The sequence below is a fragment of the Cetorhinus maximus genome, chromosome 12, assembly GCF_964194155.1.
Source record: "Cetorhinus maximus chromosome 12, sCetMax3.hap1.1, whole genome shotgun sequence".
Classification (NCBI taxonomy): Eukaryota; Metazoa; Chordata; class Chondrichthyes; order Lamniformes; family Cetorhinidae; genus Cetorhinus; species Cetorhinus maximus.
The window spans coordinates 44,781,607-44,797,750 of NC_135890.1; the positions used below are offsets into that span (position 1 = coordinate 44,781,607).

Genomic DNA, 16,144 nt, shown 5'->3' on the forward strand with positions numbered 1-16,144 from the left:
CACACAGTGCAAATCTAGGATGATTCCGCCCTTGGTCCCAGTTGTTTTGTTAAATACTAGCCCCTCTGGCCCTGACTGCCCAGGTATGCCCTGTCCATAAAAAGCAGGACAAATCCAATCCGGCCAACTAATGCCCCATCAGTCTACTCTAAATCACCAGCAAAGTGATGGAAGGCATCATCAACAGTGCTATCAAGTGGCACTTTCACAACCATAACCTGTGTACTCATGTTCAGTTTGGATTCTGCCAGTGCCACTTGGCTCCTGACCTCATTACAGCCTTGGCCCAAACATGGACAAAAGAGCTAAGCTCAAGAGATGAGGACAAAGGGGCTTGTTTGATGCGCACCCCATCAACCACCTTAAACATTCACTTTCTCCACCTCTGACTTACGGTCGCAGCAGTTTGAACCAACCACAAGGTACACTGCAGCAATTTGCCTAGGGTTCTTCAACAGGAGTTTCCAAACCCGCAGCCTCTAGCACCCAGAAGAATAAGGGCAGCAAACACATGGGAACACCACCACCTGCAAGTTCCTCTCCAAGTCAGTCACCATCTTGACTTGGAAATTTATCTCTATTCCTTCACTTTCTCTCTAACAAACTGTGTACATACCCACACCACCAGGACTGTAGCGGTTCAAGAATGTGGCTCACCACCCCCTTCTCAAAAGTAATTAGGAATGGAGAATAAATGCTGGCCTTGCTGATGAAAGAATAAGAAATATCACAGGAAAAAAACATATCCATGAGTTGGGGTGGATGCAGAGAAGAAGAGTGACACGATTAAAAATAAAAAGGGAATGAATTATGAAGAAATATTGGAAATGCTGAAGTTTGTCAGTCTGGTAGAAACACAATTAAGGAGGAATCTTGTAAAGTAATATACAATTCATTATTTTATAGCGAAGGTAAACCCAGCATCTTCAAATTAAACAAGGAAAATAGCAGCAGGTAACAGTTTATGTTTTGTTGAATGTGTATTGAAAACTGCTGTTTGGAGTAATAGCTTTATTCAAAGGGCAATGAACATTTAAACTAACTTACCAGGCATTGGAGCGGAGATATTAACATTTAAAGTCATTATAACTGAACGATATAATGAAAGAGTTGGGACACCAGAGAGCAATAAATTTGAATGGGCTAAATGGTCTTTTCTTATTCGTGACTTCTTTTATCTTTTTATGTTCTCAAAAGTAAAAAAAATAAAATAATGCAGATGCTGGAAATCTGAAATTCAAACAGAAAATGCTGGAAATACTCAGCAGCTCAGGCAACATCTGTGGAGGGAAACAGACAATTTCTTTAACACTGTTTTTCCCCATAGATGCTGCCTAAGCTGCTGAGTATTTCCAGCATTTTATGATTTTATTTCTTAAAAGTAAAGTTAAACAAATACTTTTTTTCAGAGTGAAAGAAATGAATAACAATGGTGAAGATAAGTTGAGCACGAGCACGATGTTTAAAATGTGCATTCATTAAAGTTAGACTGAGCAACATCAGGAGAAATCTATCTTCTTGGAGTTGCACGTTGGGGTGATAGAAATTGGAGGAAGGAGGCATTTGGAAATTTGGAGGATGTGAGAGAGGCTCTTGTTATGGGTGACCTGGGGCCTGAGAGCCTTTGGGATGGAATGCGCTTGAAAAAAATGTTGTGGAGGTGGGGAGGAAAGGTCTGGAAAAGTTAAGGAGGATCTTTGTTGGGGGATCATTCTGGGAACGAGTTGGTGTCACAGCACTGGGGGAGGTGTCTCTGGGCGGAATCACCTGCTTCAGTTTGCAGTGGGTGTCAAGGCGGGCGGGGGGAGAATTCGGCGTTGGGGCAGAAATCGGTTTCACGCCGGCGTGAAATCACAGTGGGCTCATCCGATGGTGTCCTCCCTCCCGCTGGAGGCCGGCATGAACCTGATTTGTAATCCGCTAATGGGGTGCAAAGTAAGGCCTGACCTGAATTGTCCCCCCCCAATTTACCGTTACGCTGGTGGGAAAACACACCTGGGCAAGCGTGATATGCAGAAGTCGGGACTTAACTTTAGGGCCTTGCTCAGACCGTGGACACCCGAGGAGAAGATGATGTTGGAGGCCTACAGCTACTGGACCCTAGAGGAACATGTGCACCGCACGGTGGGTGGATCCTCATTCACATGGCTCCGTCACAAAGCAGCTCTCGGAAGGTAGGAGGTGTCCATGCAGCAGCTTTGACTTCGCTGAGGCTCTGGGACTTCAAAGTCTTCATTGTGGGCTCGCACTATCTTCCATGGTCTCTGTTGATGCTTCAAGCCTGCTTTGGAACTCCATGGACTTCACCATGGGCTGGAACGGATGATTGGCGATGGGTGGTGGGAGCAGAGAGGAAGGTGTACTGGTTGGGGTGGGGTGGGGGGGGGCGGTGGTGAGACTGGAAGGGGGAGGAGAAGGGTTATTTTTGGTGGGGGGGGAAGGGGTTGGAGGGGGTTAATTTGGGAGTGGGGTGAAGTCAGGGCAGGTAAGGTTGGGGGGGTGTGGCAAAGGTGTTGGGGGGTGGGGTGGGGTGGTGAGGGAAAAGGTGAGGGGGGGAAAGAGGGAGTCCGAAGGGGAGAATGTGTAAAGGGAGAGAATGGTGTAAGGGGTCAGGGAGTTGTAAGGGAGGAAGTTTGAGGGGGGAAGGTGTTCAGGGGAAGGAGGATATCTGGAGGGGGGAAGGGAGGTGTCTGGGAGGAAGAGGGAGTCTGGAGGGGGGAAAGGTGTCTGGGGGGAGCGGAGGGGAGGAGGGAGTCCGAAGGAGGGAAGGTGCCTGGAGGGTGGAGGGAGTATGGGGGAGGAAGGAATAAGTGTGGAGGAAGTGTAAGGGGGGAGGAAAGTGTAAGGGGGGAGGAATGTGTTGCAGGATGTAATGTCCAGGTTAATGTGCAAGGGAGGGATTTGTGGAGTCAATGACTGCTTCCTGGGGAGCAAACTCAGGGGAGCTGTGGTAGGAGGGGTTGGTTGGAGTAACACGGGGCAGAGGATAATGTAATAATAGATGCCCTGGAGTGACCTTAAGGTTATAATCATATGCAAATAAGATAAAAGCAAAATACTGCGGATACTGGAAATCTGAAACAAAACCAGAAATAGCTGGAAAAACTCAGCCGGTAAGGTGAGGGTGAGATGATATCGGTAGAAGGGATGGTAAGGGTGGTTGGTGGAGATACGGAGGTAAACACAGACACGAGGTGGGAAGGAGGAGGGTTGGGGAGATCAATGTGGGTGGGGGGTGGGATTTTCAGGAAGGTAGGGAACGTGCAAATTCACCTGGGTGTACTGGATTGACAAGGGTTCGGGTTGGAAGGTTAGACTGGGGAGGTGGAAAGCTATGCCGGGGGGACCTCCGGATATGGGCAGAAGGTCATGGGTGACTCGGAGAAGGGAAATGGTGGGGGAGCTCATGAGGATTTTGACCACTATCATCTTTTCAAAATCGAAAGTGAGCGGAGCCTCGTGTTGGACAGGCACAGGTGCTTCATGGATGTGCAGTCAGTGGGTGGGTGGAGATGCAGGTCGGTTCAGATGGACAACTGAAAGAGAACCCCAGCTGGCAGCATTGAAAATGCTCAATACAGTGAGATGAGTGTGATGGATAAAGGCTCCGCCTGCGTGGGAGAGTGCTTGCATAAGGCTCCGAAAGGCCCTGACATGTACACTTCTCCCTCCAGAATCGCTCGTGGTGCGCCTGCGTGCAGCTGAACTGCTAGAGGAGTGGGGGGATTCTGGGGGAACACTCACGAAGCCTATAAATTAAGCTGAAAGACAACATTACATATTATTCAGTGAAAGTGAATATATTTTCAGATTATAAAGTGACAAAATGTGGTCACCCATGCAACCATTTGTGATCAGAATTTCTTAACTTTTCTAGGCCCACTACTTCTTCTAGGTGCTGCCCTGACATCCACAGCAGGGGTGGAGACAGCCTGTGCAAAGATTGGCCCTGTTGCCTCTGATGACTCTACTGTGCGTCCTCTGGACAGATGAGGCCTTGAGGCCCTCCGCCTTCTTTGTCTGTCCTTTTGTGGACAAGCTGCTCCCTCTGCGGTGACAGAAGATGAGGTTGAAGGGGTCACAGGCAAAGGGGACTTGGAGGGAACGGACAGCTTCAGGGGTGTCCGGCTGCTGCTCCTCCCTTTGGGTGCCTGGGGCCCCCGGCCTGACTCCTTGAGGGAAGGCACACCTGTAGGGATGCCGAGTTGCCCTGTTTCCCTCTTGCGTTGCCACAGCAGGAAGGCACCCATGGTTACCGCAATGGAGTGCAAGTCTGCACATTTCTCTGTATTCTGCTGGATCAGGGTCTCCATGGGGTCCGCCATCCTCCCCATGGAGATCTCCATATAAGCACATGAGGGCACCACTTCAGAGAGCAGTTGGATGCACTCCTCCGACTCGCGTGCCACTCTGTTGAGGGCTTCCAACACCTCTGCGTGATGTTCCCCTGCCGCCTTCTGACTTCCCATGATGATTTGGAAGGCCGAATCCAGGGGCTCGTCTTCTGACTCAGTCTGACAGATGCCTCTTCCCCAGCAGTCTTCTGAACGCCCGGGAGCTTGGCTGAACCTGCCTTCTCCTGTGCACACGTGTCCATGTGGTGACCACCAGATTGTGAACCTGAGCCTGCTCTACATCTAGGTTCCACCGAGCTGTGTGTCTCTGTGCAGGTGGTGGGTGTGGGTAAGCGCTGTAACTGGTCTTCCAGGCTGCTTAATTCCAGTTCTTCTAAGGAGGAGGTCTCCTTTTGGCTGGAGGTGAGGACATGGATGTAGCTGAGGGATTGGCTGGCTGAGGGTGTCGGTTGCTTGGCAGAGCTCCCTGTGAACCAAAGTAGAGATAATTAGTGCTTGGCAGCAGAGTCAAAAGCAGGAGAGAGGGCACTCACAGTTGTGTTGAGAGAGGGATAATGTGGTGCAGAATCCTCAGGTGGGTGTTCGCCTCCGACCTCACCATCGCCACAGGCACGGTCCACGTCCTTACCAGTCAGCGTGATGCCACGCTCCTCAAAGTGAGCGAGGGGCCTAATGTGGGTCACTCCACCCCTGGGCTGAAACTTCTCCCTCCTGCTGTGAACCAGCTTCTCCTGCATGAAAACGAATGGAGAGAGGGTGAGCAGGACATATGACATGGCAGATGATAAGGATGCGTGGAACATTTGTGTGGTGAGTGGAGCCATGGACGGGATGAGGACATGAGCTCTAGAGGATATGAGCCTGATGGAGATGTGAGGGTATGTGTGAGAGTTAGCGGTATTGTCTCTTGAGGTGTGAGATCCCTGTGGATGTGTGATGGGTTTGGGAGTGTGTGTTGAGAGTGATGCGGTGGTTGACTTACCCTGGTGGAATAGATGAGATCATTCATTCTCTTCCTGCACTGGATGGCTGACCTCCTCTGTGCTGCAGCACCTACTGCCGCTGCCATCGCCTCCCAGGCCGGATTGTGGCTCTGGTGGACCTTCTGCGGACAGAGCAAGGGTAGAAGACATTGTGGTGGCCTTCCACTGCATCCAACACGTGCCCCAGAGAGGCGTCACTAAATTTGGGGGTTACCATCACCTTTGCTTTCAGGCTACCTGTTGCCTGGAGCAGTCCTGATCTGTAGACATGAAGTCGGCATGTGCTTTAAATATGGTGCCAGGAGGGAAGAAGCTCTGAGGTTACGGCATGGCGGGCGAATCCAAGCCTGCCCGCCAGCGATTCAGTCTGCTTCCCATGAATGTATTATTAATGACGAGCAGACAATACGGCGCAAAAACCCACCATTGTGGCTGGCGGGTAAAACGTCATTTTTCATGCCCGCTACTGCACTTAATGCAATTCTAGGACGATTTTGCCATGTCTTGTGAGCACTTGGGAAGGTATTTGAGCCAGGTAACAGACTGGATCAGTGAGGACCTGGGGCATTGTGAGCAGTGGGTGGCAGTGAGTTATTCTGTGGCGGGGGTTGGAAGTATGGGCATTAAGGAACATAAGAACCCTAGGAGTAACTGCATGCACAAGAGGAAAGGACTTGACATGGTTTAGGGAGGCTTAAAGCGACATTTCCTTCCCAGTTGTAGATCAGACCTAACTTGTAAACTTGCTGAAAATGTTCCAATTTCAATATTTTGGTCAGATATTTTCAAAGTAAAAAGCAGATATCTGCATGTAATTTTTAAAAAATGTCATAAATTAGTATATTGAAATGGCATTATTTTAAGTCTGCTCTGAGTAAGCAGCACAGATCCTGTGGGGACAGAGATCAAAAGTTACATTTTCCAAACTTTTCCTCATGACTGAGCTTCGGGAATTTGGGCAAAAGGCCAGAAGGCCTTACAGGATTTCCCTTCCATTAAAATAAATGGATGGAAAAGGAAAATCCTGTTTTGTACTCCTGGTTGATGAAGCTCAATGCTGAGAGTGCAAAACATAGAATAAACCTTAAAGCAGCCAGATATCAAATCAAAACATTTAAAATGAGGATATAGCTCAAGTTTGAAGGGGCAGGTCCTCCAAAAATGCATACAATAATTTTGGCGCTCCAGCAATTATCACCATTGTACTATCTCTGAGTTTCATTGGCAACAAATACGGTACAATAAATCCTTTTGCTCACTCTTTAACAAAGATGTTCAGTTGTTTTTGGGAAGGCAACATGCTTCACATTACATGGGAAAAGAACATGGTGGTATCCTTTGAGTTGGGAAAAAGAGGCAGAAAACCTCAGGTTGGATGGGTTATAGGAAGGAGAGGCATCATGCCAGGTCCTTGGTAGGTGGAAAGGAGAGACTGCATGCCAGAGGTCTTGGGAAGTGGGAAAAAACAACATCTAGAGGCAATGAAGAGAGGTGAGATTGCAGATCACCAAATTAGCAAGGATAGACATCATGCTACAAGCCTGGGTAATGAGAAGGAGAGATCTGGGAAGTGGGAAATAGAGACAACTGCCACAATTCTTGGAACTGGATAAGAGGAACAGCATCAACACAGCATGTTCCATAGTGGCAGGTAAGAGGAGAGGGAATCTAATGAATGGTTTGCTGGATGAGGATATTTCTATTTACTTGGTAGAGGCTATTAATTTATTTGGAGATTTCTTAGAAGCTGTTTATGGTGCCATATTCATTAATAGTCATGGCTGAATTATAGAAAAAACTATTGTTAATACAGGAATTTTTAGTTAGATTTAAGGAAAAAAGTTTTTTTGTAATTTAACTAAATATGAATTTTATTTTTACATAGAAATAGAAACCTTAAGTTCTGTTTCATTTTTATTTGCTTGTTCCTTCTTATAAAAGACTCAGAAGGATTATATGAGGGTGTTTGTTTCCACAGGTGTGGAGAAATATTGGCCTTTGCTTGATTAGCAGCTCTTTGATGTTATAAATTATTTTTTCTGTGATCCCTTTTGTCAATGTCTCAATGTTTATTTGCACAAGGTTGAGAGGTGTCAAGTGGCTAAACCTTCTATTATTGATACTTTAATGCTCTGTTTGATTGACACTATTATAGGATTGTTATTATAGTTTTTATATTGTAGTTATAGATTTTGTTTTCAAACAACTATGAATATGTTTTTTCTAAGCAGTATCACGTATGTCATTGTTACTATAACATTCATTGGTTCTGTACATGGTGTATACTGGGTGAATGGGCACAGAAGGGCCATGAGTTGACACGGAAGGTGTGAGGGGCCATTGGGAGTGATGGGAGCATGAGTTTGCATTGGATTGGCATGGAGGTGGCATGAGGAGTAGATGATGGGGTGTAAGCAATCAGTGCTGGAGGCCCAGTATGTAACAGAATGTAATTGGGACAAAGTCCAAGATAACTGAGGCGGATATTTTAACCAGCCCACTTTGACATTCAGCAGCCCCTTGGGATCACTTCCAATCTGCTTCCGGGGTGGTGGGCTTGACTCTAGCAAACCCCTTCTCCCTCAAGTTAGGAAATTTCCAACGTGAGTGAAAATCTGGCCCTATATCTTTCAGTCTATGGAGCTGATATATGATTTTTAGAACCTGTAACATTTGACTACGTGTTCCTTATAAGCAAAACTTGTTATCTCCTCCCATTGTCCCAGGGAACTGTCATTGTGTGGTGCATTAATTGGAACTAGTTTACCCCTTTGCTCATTCCTCCTTACTTTCTAATTCTGGAGGAGGTAGATCACAGAGAGCAATGCCAGATAGGTATTTGCCCGTTTTCTTGAGAGGAAATACAGTGGTCCTTTTCAGCTGGTTAAGGCACTCACTGCTCATTAAGTGCAGGCAATAAAGTACTTTCTGAAGTGTAGACTTGTTACACTAGGAAATGTGGAACCTAGTTCGCATAAAGCAAGGTTCCACAAACAGCAATGAGATGATGAGATATTCTGTGTTTTTAATGATTTTGCATCTGCATTTCAAAAGCATAGAAACTGTCCACAGGAGCTGAACGTTCTCTGCAGCTAAAGTTGAGGTGACTCATCTACTCTGGGGCTGAAGCAGATGGCCAGGTCTGACAGGGGAAATTTCTTGCAGGCATTTCTAACATTGTTATTCACTTAATAATTTTCTTCTTTCGGCTCCTCCCATTTTACCTTGTGTTGCCACAATGCTGGTTAATCACCCTTCTTTATCTCCTCCTCTCAGTCATCCATTCTTCCTCCAATTCCACTGCATTTAAGTCCCTTACCACCGCATCTTTCCATCTGGTCTTATGCCTCCTTCTCCTTCTTGCTGGCAGTGCCACCTCCAGCAACCACCTTACCACGTTTCCTCTCTTTCTCTCTCTCTCTACAACAGATAACCATACCTTTTCAATCTCTTCTCAGCCACTTTTTTCGCTGCTCCCTTAATATTCACTGACTCCCTGATGTGCTGGTTCCTGATGTTGTCCTTTCTCATTACTCCGTCTTAGTATCCAGTCGTCGCTCTCTTCTTGATGTTGCCCAAGATCCTGAACGAAATAAAAAGTCCAGTCTCACGACTACCATGTAGATCCTTCCTTTCAGTTTCAGTGATACTTTTCATACATAACATTCCACTGCACTTCATCCAGTTACTCCAAACAGAGCTAAGTCGCTGCTTAAGGCCGAATTTTCATTCCAGAGTCGGGATTCCACAAACTGGGACTTTGTCCCAGTTACAGTAGAAACAACGAAATGAAAAATAGCCCACTCACCCCACTCCCCTCACACATTTTCCATGCACTATCCATGCCACTTTATGGCTCCTACCCATCCCATATGGCACCCTTCATGCCAACCACTCACCCCCATGGTCCTTTATAGCCCCTATGCCAACTTAGTGCCAACTCATGCCAACCTATGCTCCCCTCAACCAGCACCCTCTGCCCTTATGCCCTCCATGCCACCTCACCCAGGATCTACCATGGGCAGAACTCAGGAGCCAGGGTAAGATGAAATAAAATCAAGTTCTAAGTGTCTACTGCAGACTTTGCTATATTTAAACAAAACATTCTTATTGATAACATTTAAATCCATTCAAATATTTAATCCCTTATAAAAACAAACACTTCCTTTAAGTACTTATTCCATAATGAAAACAAATATTTGTATTCATAGCCCCACATCAAAGACAGCTAATCTCTTTACAACTGGTTGGAGCTGTCAATCAAGCTGTGAACTTACAGACACCACCACCCAAACTATGATAATGATGGGTTGTGTAAGTAGTCCCGCAGCACTAATCGTTATGTCACTAAACTGCGAAATAGCAAAAACTGATTTTTTTTCAACTGCAGGCTGAAATGTTTTATTTCAAAAATTTAAAGGGACCTGGCAATTTACATGATTTGGCAGCTTGACATTCCGCATAACTTATCCACTTTTTAAACACATTCCTGTCTACTCTTACCAATCCCAAAGAGGCACCTGACCTCTCTCAAAAGGCATCTTATCTCTTCAAATAACTCCGGCAGCTTCAGACTTTTTCTCAAATCCCTAAAGCCCAAAAGTTGTGTTTTGGAAATCCCAGTAACAAAATTGGACCTGTTTGATGGCAGCTGCACCTTCACTCTGATTCTCTTCCCTAGGCTTAAACTGACAGCCCATTTATTGTGTCTTTGGTCTACTGATCTTCATACCCCTGTTTTCCAGTGCAGTTCTCCAGATACTCAGTCTTATTCTCATCATCCCCGCCACATAGCTCAATTGTGATTCATTTAATGAATAAGTTTAAATAATTTTATGAATTGATGTTTTATTGTTTATGTTGGAAACCTTTGCTGAATTTCTGCAAAGGTTGTTTTAACCTCGCACCATAAGTTCTGAGAAAGATCGGTGGAACCCCCAGGGCAATAGCTAAATTGGCCATTTGTACTGTGTCTCCAGGCGATCTGCTGATCTTACATTAGTGTTACTGTGGGAGATCAGGAGAACCCCAACCCAAGCATCTGTTTTTAGTACTAAATTGCAGGGCATTTTTCAAAAGTATTGATCGAATTGGTTCTCATTCCATGGTTACAAATAATAACTGCCACCTATTTTCAAATGTATTTTCTCTGAATTTCAGGACTTCCTGGGCCAAGCATTCTGCACATTGGGAGAGATAGTTGGTTCACAGGGAAGCAGACTGGAAAAACCCCTTGTGTAAGTAAAACAGTCTATATTTGTGGCAAAAGGATAAAGTTGATCTGGAAAGTCCTACAGTGAAACCTTGTACAATGTTTATGTATAGATGGTTAACTTTTGATTTGCATGAGATGTTGAAATACATTTGCTGCAAAATTTGCATCTTTGGCACCTGTTTTCTGAGCTATGAGGGCCCTCCTAGGTTTAAAATGACGTTGTTGGTGCGCACATACACTTCTGATGCAAGTTGTGGCAAATGGGATATTGGTGAGGACATTGTTACACGTGCGGCCATGCAGATCATGATCTCGATCGGCATGTAATACTGATTTGACATTAGTGCTGTAATTTTGAACCTCAATGCTCCACAATGTTAATCGCAAAAGGTTGCTTCTTGAAGGGATCATCAACTACTTAAAGGTTAGTTGCTGATTGATTTCTGTTGGTTGTTGTTGCTATTGCAAAGGTGGTTGGTACTTTCTAGAGTTGTTTAAAGTTGCTATGTCTACAGGGAATAGTGTGACATGCGCTAAGCGATCCTGTCCAGAGTTCCAGGATTCTGCACTTACTGGTTGCTCCCAGGCATATATGCATTATAGGTGATCACCTTGGAATGCAGCATAACTTGGAGAATGAACAGAGGGCATGCAGAGCAGGGCAAGTTGCTGGAAAATGGATAGGGAGGAGGGAGAGAAATGCCCTCAGTAGGAGGCTATACTTGCTCAGGGAGCAATTGTGTCCTACCTGAAATTCAGCAAGGACCGGTGTGTGAGACGTCTGCACTACTGTCAGGACATCCTCATTGAAAAATGCCACCTTCTACATACGTATACCCTTGACGTTCAATGGCATTACCACCACTGAATTCCCCACTATCAACAGCCTGGAGGTTACCATTGACCAGAACTGAACTGCACTAGCCATATAAATACTGTGACTACAAGAGCAGGTCAGAGGCTAGGAATCCTGCAGTGAGTAACTCACCTCCTGTCCACAATCTACGAGGCACAAGTCAGGAGTGTGATGGAATACTCTCCCCTTGCTTGGATGAGTGCAGCCCCAACAACAGTCAAGAAGCTTGACACCATTCAAGACAAAACAGCCCACTTGATTGGCACCCCATCCACAAACATTCACTCCCTTCACCACCGACATACAGTGGCAGCAGTATGTACCACCTACAAGATGCACTGCAGGAATTCACCAAGCCGCCTTAAACAGCACCTTCCAAACCCATGACCACTACTATCTAGAAGGACAAGAGCAGAAGACACATGAGAACACTACCACCTGGAAGTTCCCCTCCAAGCCACTCACAATACTGACTTGGAAATATATTGCCGTTTTTTCATTGTCGCTGGGTCAAAATCCTGGAACTCCCTCCCTAACAGCACTGTGGGTGTACCTACCTCATGGACTGCAGTGATTCGAGAAGGCAGCTTACTGCCACCTTCTTGGGGCAACAAGGGATGGGCAATAAATGCTGGCCGAGCCAGTGATGCCCACATCCCATGAATGTATAAAAAGAAAACAATTTCAACCTCAGAGCAGGACAATGATGGCATTAATCATTAGCCTGTCGATGGATAGATAGGTCCTCCGAACCCAGATTCTCCAAAAATGCAGAGTGCAGCATCCCTCGGAGAGCTCCATCACAATGCTGTAGCATCTGGGCAGACTTCTGACCTTCTGAACGTTAAATACAGCCTCTTTTTATGGAACTAGCTGCCGTATGGTAGGTTTAAATGTCCAGTGTGAATGTTGGTGAATGGGGGAATGGGTGAGTATGAATGGCGGAATTGGTAGGGTGGGTAGGTGGTTGAGGCAAGTGGGTAGGGTGGGTGAAGTAAATGGGTAGGTGGGTAAGGTGAAGTTGGGTGAAGTGGCAGGTGAATATGGTGGCAGGTGGTAGGTGGGTTAGTAGGTGGATGTGGTAGGTGGGTAAAGTGGCAGGTGAGCGAGGTAGGTGGGTAGGCTGGTTGATGGGTAGTATGGCAGATGGGTTGGGTGGTGGGTGGGCGAGGTAGTAGGTCAATAGGGTGGCAGTTGGGTGAGGTGGCAGGTGGGTCGGGGCTAGTCAGATCTGGGGTCAGCCAGATTGGGGGATAGTCAGGGGGTCAGCTGGGCTAGTCACGTGGTCCGGGGATAGTCAGGTCGGGTCGGGGGGTCAGGGATGGTAGTCGGGGGACAGTTCTGTAGTTATCTAGGAGTTAGACTAGGATTTTTCTGTCTAACTTTTCCTGGGTGTCTATTCAGGTAAGTCCCATAGAACTGTCCCGAGACTCTGACTCTATCTCAGAGTCAGAGACATTCACAGAGGGTCCCAGGGAGTAGGGAAATTGCCTGTCAGAAGTTCAAACTTCCTGGGCAATTCCCATGGAGGTCAGTGTGTCAGGATTTCCTCAGGGTCCCATTGGGCATGTTGGGTCATATGTCAAGTCTGTAAAGATCTGGAGACCGGAAGATCTAGGCCAATGTTTTTATTATATGGGATATATACAGGATACATGGCACAGAAACAGGCCATTCGACCCGACCACTCCATGCCAGTGTTTATGCTCCACTTGAGCGTCCTCCCATCTTTTCTCATCTAAATCTACCATAGAAATCACCTATTCTCTCCGGATAGTAAAGATGCATATAAGGGGAAGCTGGACATGTATTTGTGGGAGAAGGGAATAGTTGATTATGATGATAGATTTAGATGAGAAAAGATATTAAATACAATAGGGCCAATATTAGCTTGTCTGACTCAAGGAGGACATTGGGGTTCATAAATTAGCAATGCTGCACTTTCCATTCCATTCCCGCTCAGATTCTGCCCTCTACCATAATTCCGAGGCCTTCTGTTGAGCAGCCCAGGTATATACCTGAATCAGGCAAAAGCCTTGTTGCTATATTCAAATTGGGGTCCGATACATGCATACATAAGACCCCAGTGCAATTTTGAAGGCAAATGGATGACATGTGCACTCCATCCCAGACCTCCCAGTGTACAAGGCTGGGAATCAGAATAGGCCGCAATAGGTAAATTCAGAATTATTTCTCTGAGGTCAGGAAAGCCAGGGCTGCCATGGCCTCCCCCATCTCTGCAATTGAACCCAATCCCTCCTTTCCCAGACCTACGTTCCTGCTGCCCAGGTTGGCGAGAGGACATCTGATATTGTGCCAGCCTTGAGCTTGTGATCTGCAATGGGTTGGCTACTCCGGGTGAGCAACTTGCCAGCTGCCTATAAAAGAGGCCCAGCCCTTGAAGTAGGGCGGGTCTCAACCTGGCAGGAGCTGGTTTCATGTTTCGAGTTCAAATCTATGCTAATGTTGCACATGTCAAAATAACTTTTTTTAAGATACTCACAAGTACAAGTGAGAATAAACAAAATACTTTGTTTCCTGGTTCATTAAAATTTAGAGAAAAGCATGTTGTTCTCCCAGATCACAAGCATGCACAGCTTTCAAACATACAATCTGTTGTAATGTGATTTTGTTGGTAAGGGTGGAAAAGTTAGCAGCCAGTCATGATGCACCTGTATTGATGATTCTTTAATTCTTGTCAAGCAGTTAAATGGCCACTTGATGTGCATCAAAGCTTGTTAATCCATCTGTGAAATGTGCAAACTCTGAAGGAAATGTCTGAACCCCTGCAGAGATAAATGCCGATGTGGCTTTCTAATCTTAGTAATAATGGACCAATGTAAGTACAATTTTATGGGGGATGCAAAACATGTGGGAAATGTGGCAATGCATAATATCATCTTCAGGACTTGGAGGTCATAGATAGAAACCCAGAAGATGCTACATGAGTTTCAAAAGAAAATGAAAGGTAAGGCAGGATTATACCTTAAAGTAACAACCCAAATTATAAATGCACACTGTTACAGACAGGAGGAGGGGGTTTAATATAAACAGCCCTGATTTCTCCACTCACTACCTGTCTGTAAGCAGAAAGGTGTTTTTGATTTTTGATTTCTCCCTTTATAAGTGGTGGCGTATTTTCTCCAACTCTTCAGATTGGGAGTGATCCAATCCTCTATTAATAACCCCACAGCAAACTCATGATAAGATAAAATAAGTGGGGTAGTTTATTTTACACACATACACACACACACACAATGTCTGCCCCTTTTGCATTCATAGAATAAAAGAGGGATAAGGGAAAGAAAGGAGTTCAGGGCAAAGACCACGATAAAAATAAGAGCTGTGGTTTCACGTAAGTCCAGAGTCCAGAATCAATGTGCAAGGAAGGCAGCTTTTAGGTGGCTTTGTCTGGCAGAATTCCTGGTCTTGGTCCTAGGAAGTTAATTGCAGGTTGAGTCTGTTGAAGATGCAGCAAAGTGTCCTTGTATCATGGGTATGAGTTCACTCTGTAGGTGAAATGCAGGATGTTTTATGGAGACCAGAGGCCGGCTGCTAGCCTGGAGTCCGGTTTTCTCTAATGAGGTTAAACCGCAACTGAAGACAATCCAAAAGCTGTATAATTAAAGCAGCTCAAACAGCTCAAGTCTTGGTCATGTGACAGGGTGGTTACGGGTCGAGCTATTCAGCTTGTCTTTCGAGCAGGTAACTGGAGAACCATGAGCACAATGTTGGAGATGAGGGTCCCAATAGCTCTGCTTTTGTCCAGTACCGGCTGGTGCAGATGCCTCAGCTACCAGCCCGAATGTGTAATGGAATGTTTATACAATGCAAGAAGTGTTACATTCCAGGAGTTTGATGAGTTAACCTTTGTCTGTGTTTAAACTGTTCAAAAGCTTGCAGAACTACCTTCATGTGATCAGCTGCAGCTATTTTATCAGTCCAGCCATTAGTCAATTTTTAAAAGAATAAAAAGTTTATAAAGTAGCCGGGATGATAGAGATATATATTTTTTCCTTCTTGTCTTCTGACCATGACACGATGAAGGAAAGTAATACCTTGTAGCTGATAAAGATACATGGAATTTTTTTACTGTTTTGTGGGATGTGAGTGTCGCTGGCAAGGCCAGCATTTGTTGCTCAAACTAATTACCCTTGAGAAGGTGGGGGTGAGCCACCTTCTTGAACCGCTGCAGTCCTCCTGGCATAGGTACACCCACAGTGTTGTTAGGAAGTGAGTTCCAGGATTTTGCTCCAGCAACAGTGAAGGAACAGTGATATAGTTCCAAGTCAGGATGGTGTGTAACCATATCATCATGACCTTTTTTTTTAAGCTGGGTCAAGAATCTGGAACTCCCTTCTTGCTTTTAGACATATATATTGGTAAGTGGCTCATTCATCGCTTGAGAAACGTTGAATAATGGAAGTGGAAAAATTAGCAACTAGTCATTTGCACCTAAGATAATGATCCTTTAATTCTTTCCAATCTGTGATGACAAGTTTGTGATGAGTCTCTTTATGTTCCTGCTAAAAAAAAAATGCATTCTCAGAAACTATGGCCAGAATTTTCCGGCCCCTCTGTGGCAGGTTCCCCCACGGTGGGTGTGGCAAGCCATTCAAACATCCATCAGCTTTGGCAGGACAGGAAGATCCCGCTGGAGGGAGGAGATGGAAAATTTTCCAGCCTATATGTTTCAAAACAATGCCCTCCCTCAATTTTATTACTGGTAAAACAA

The 16,144-nt window shown here is 45.5% G+C and overlaps 1 protein-coding gene across 3 annotated transcripts in view; it reads left to right on the forward strand.

Moving 5' to 3' along the window:
* Positions 1 to 16,144, forward strand: part of LOC144687411 (copine-8) — a 548,041-nt gene that overhangs the window by 126,881 nt on the left and 405,016 nt on the right. For all 3 annotated transcript variants that reach the window (XM_078553528.1, XM_078553530.1, XM_078553527.1), the window contains exon 6: positions 10,499 to 10,575. In XM_078553528.1, coding sequence (XP_078409654.1) covers positions 10,499 to 10,575 — 77 coding nt within the window. The remainder of the gene's footprint in view (positions 1 to 10,498; positions 10,576 to 16,144) is intronic.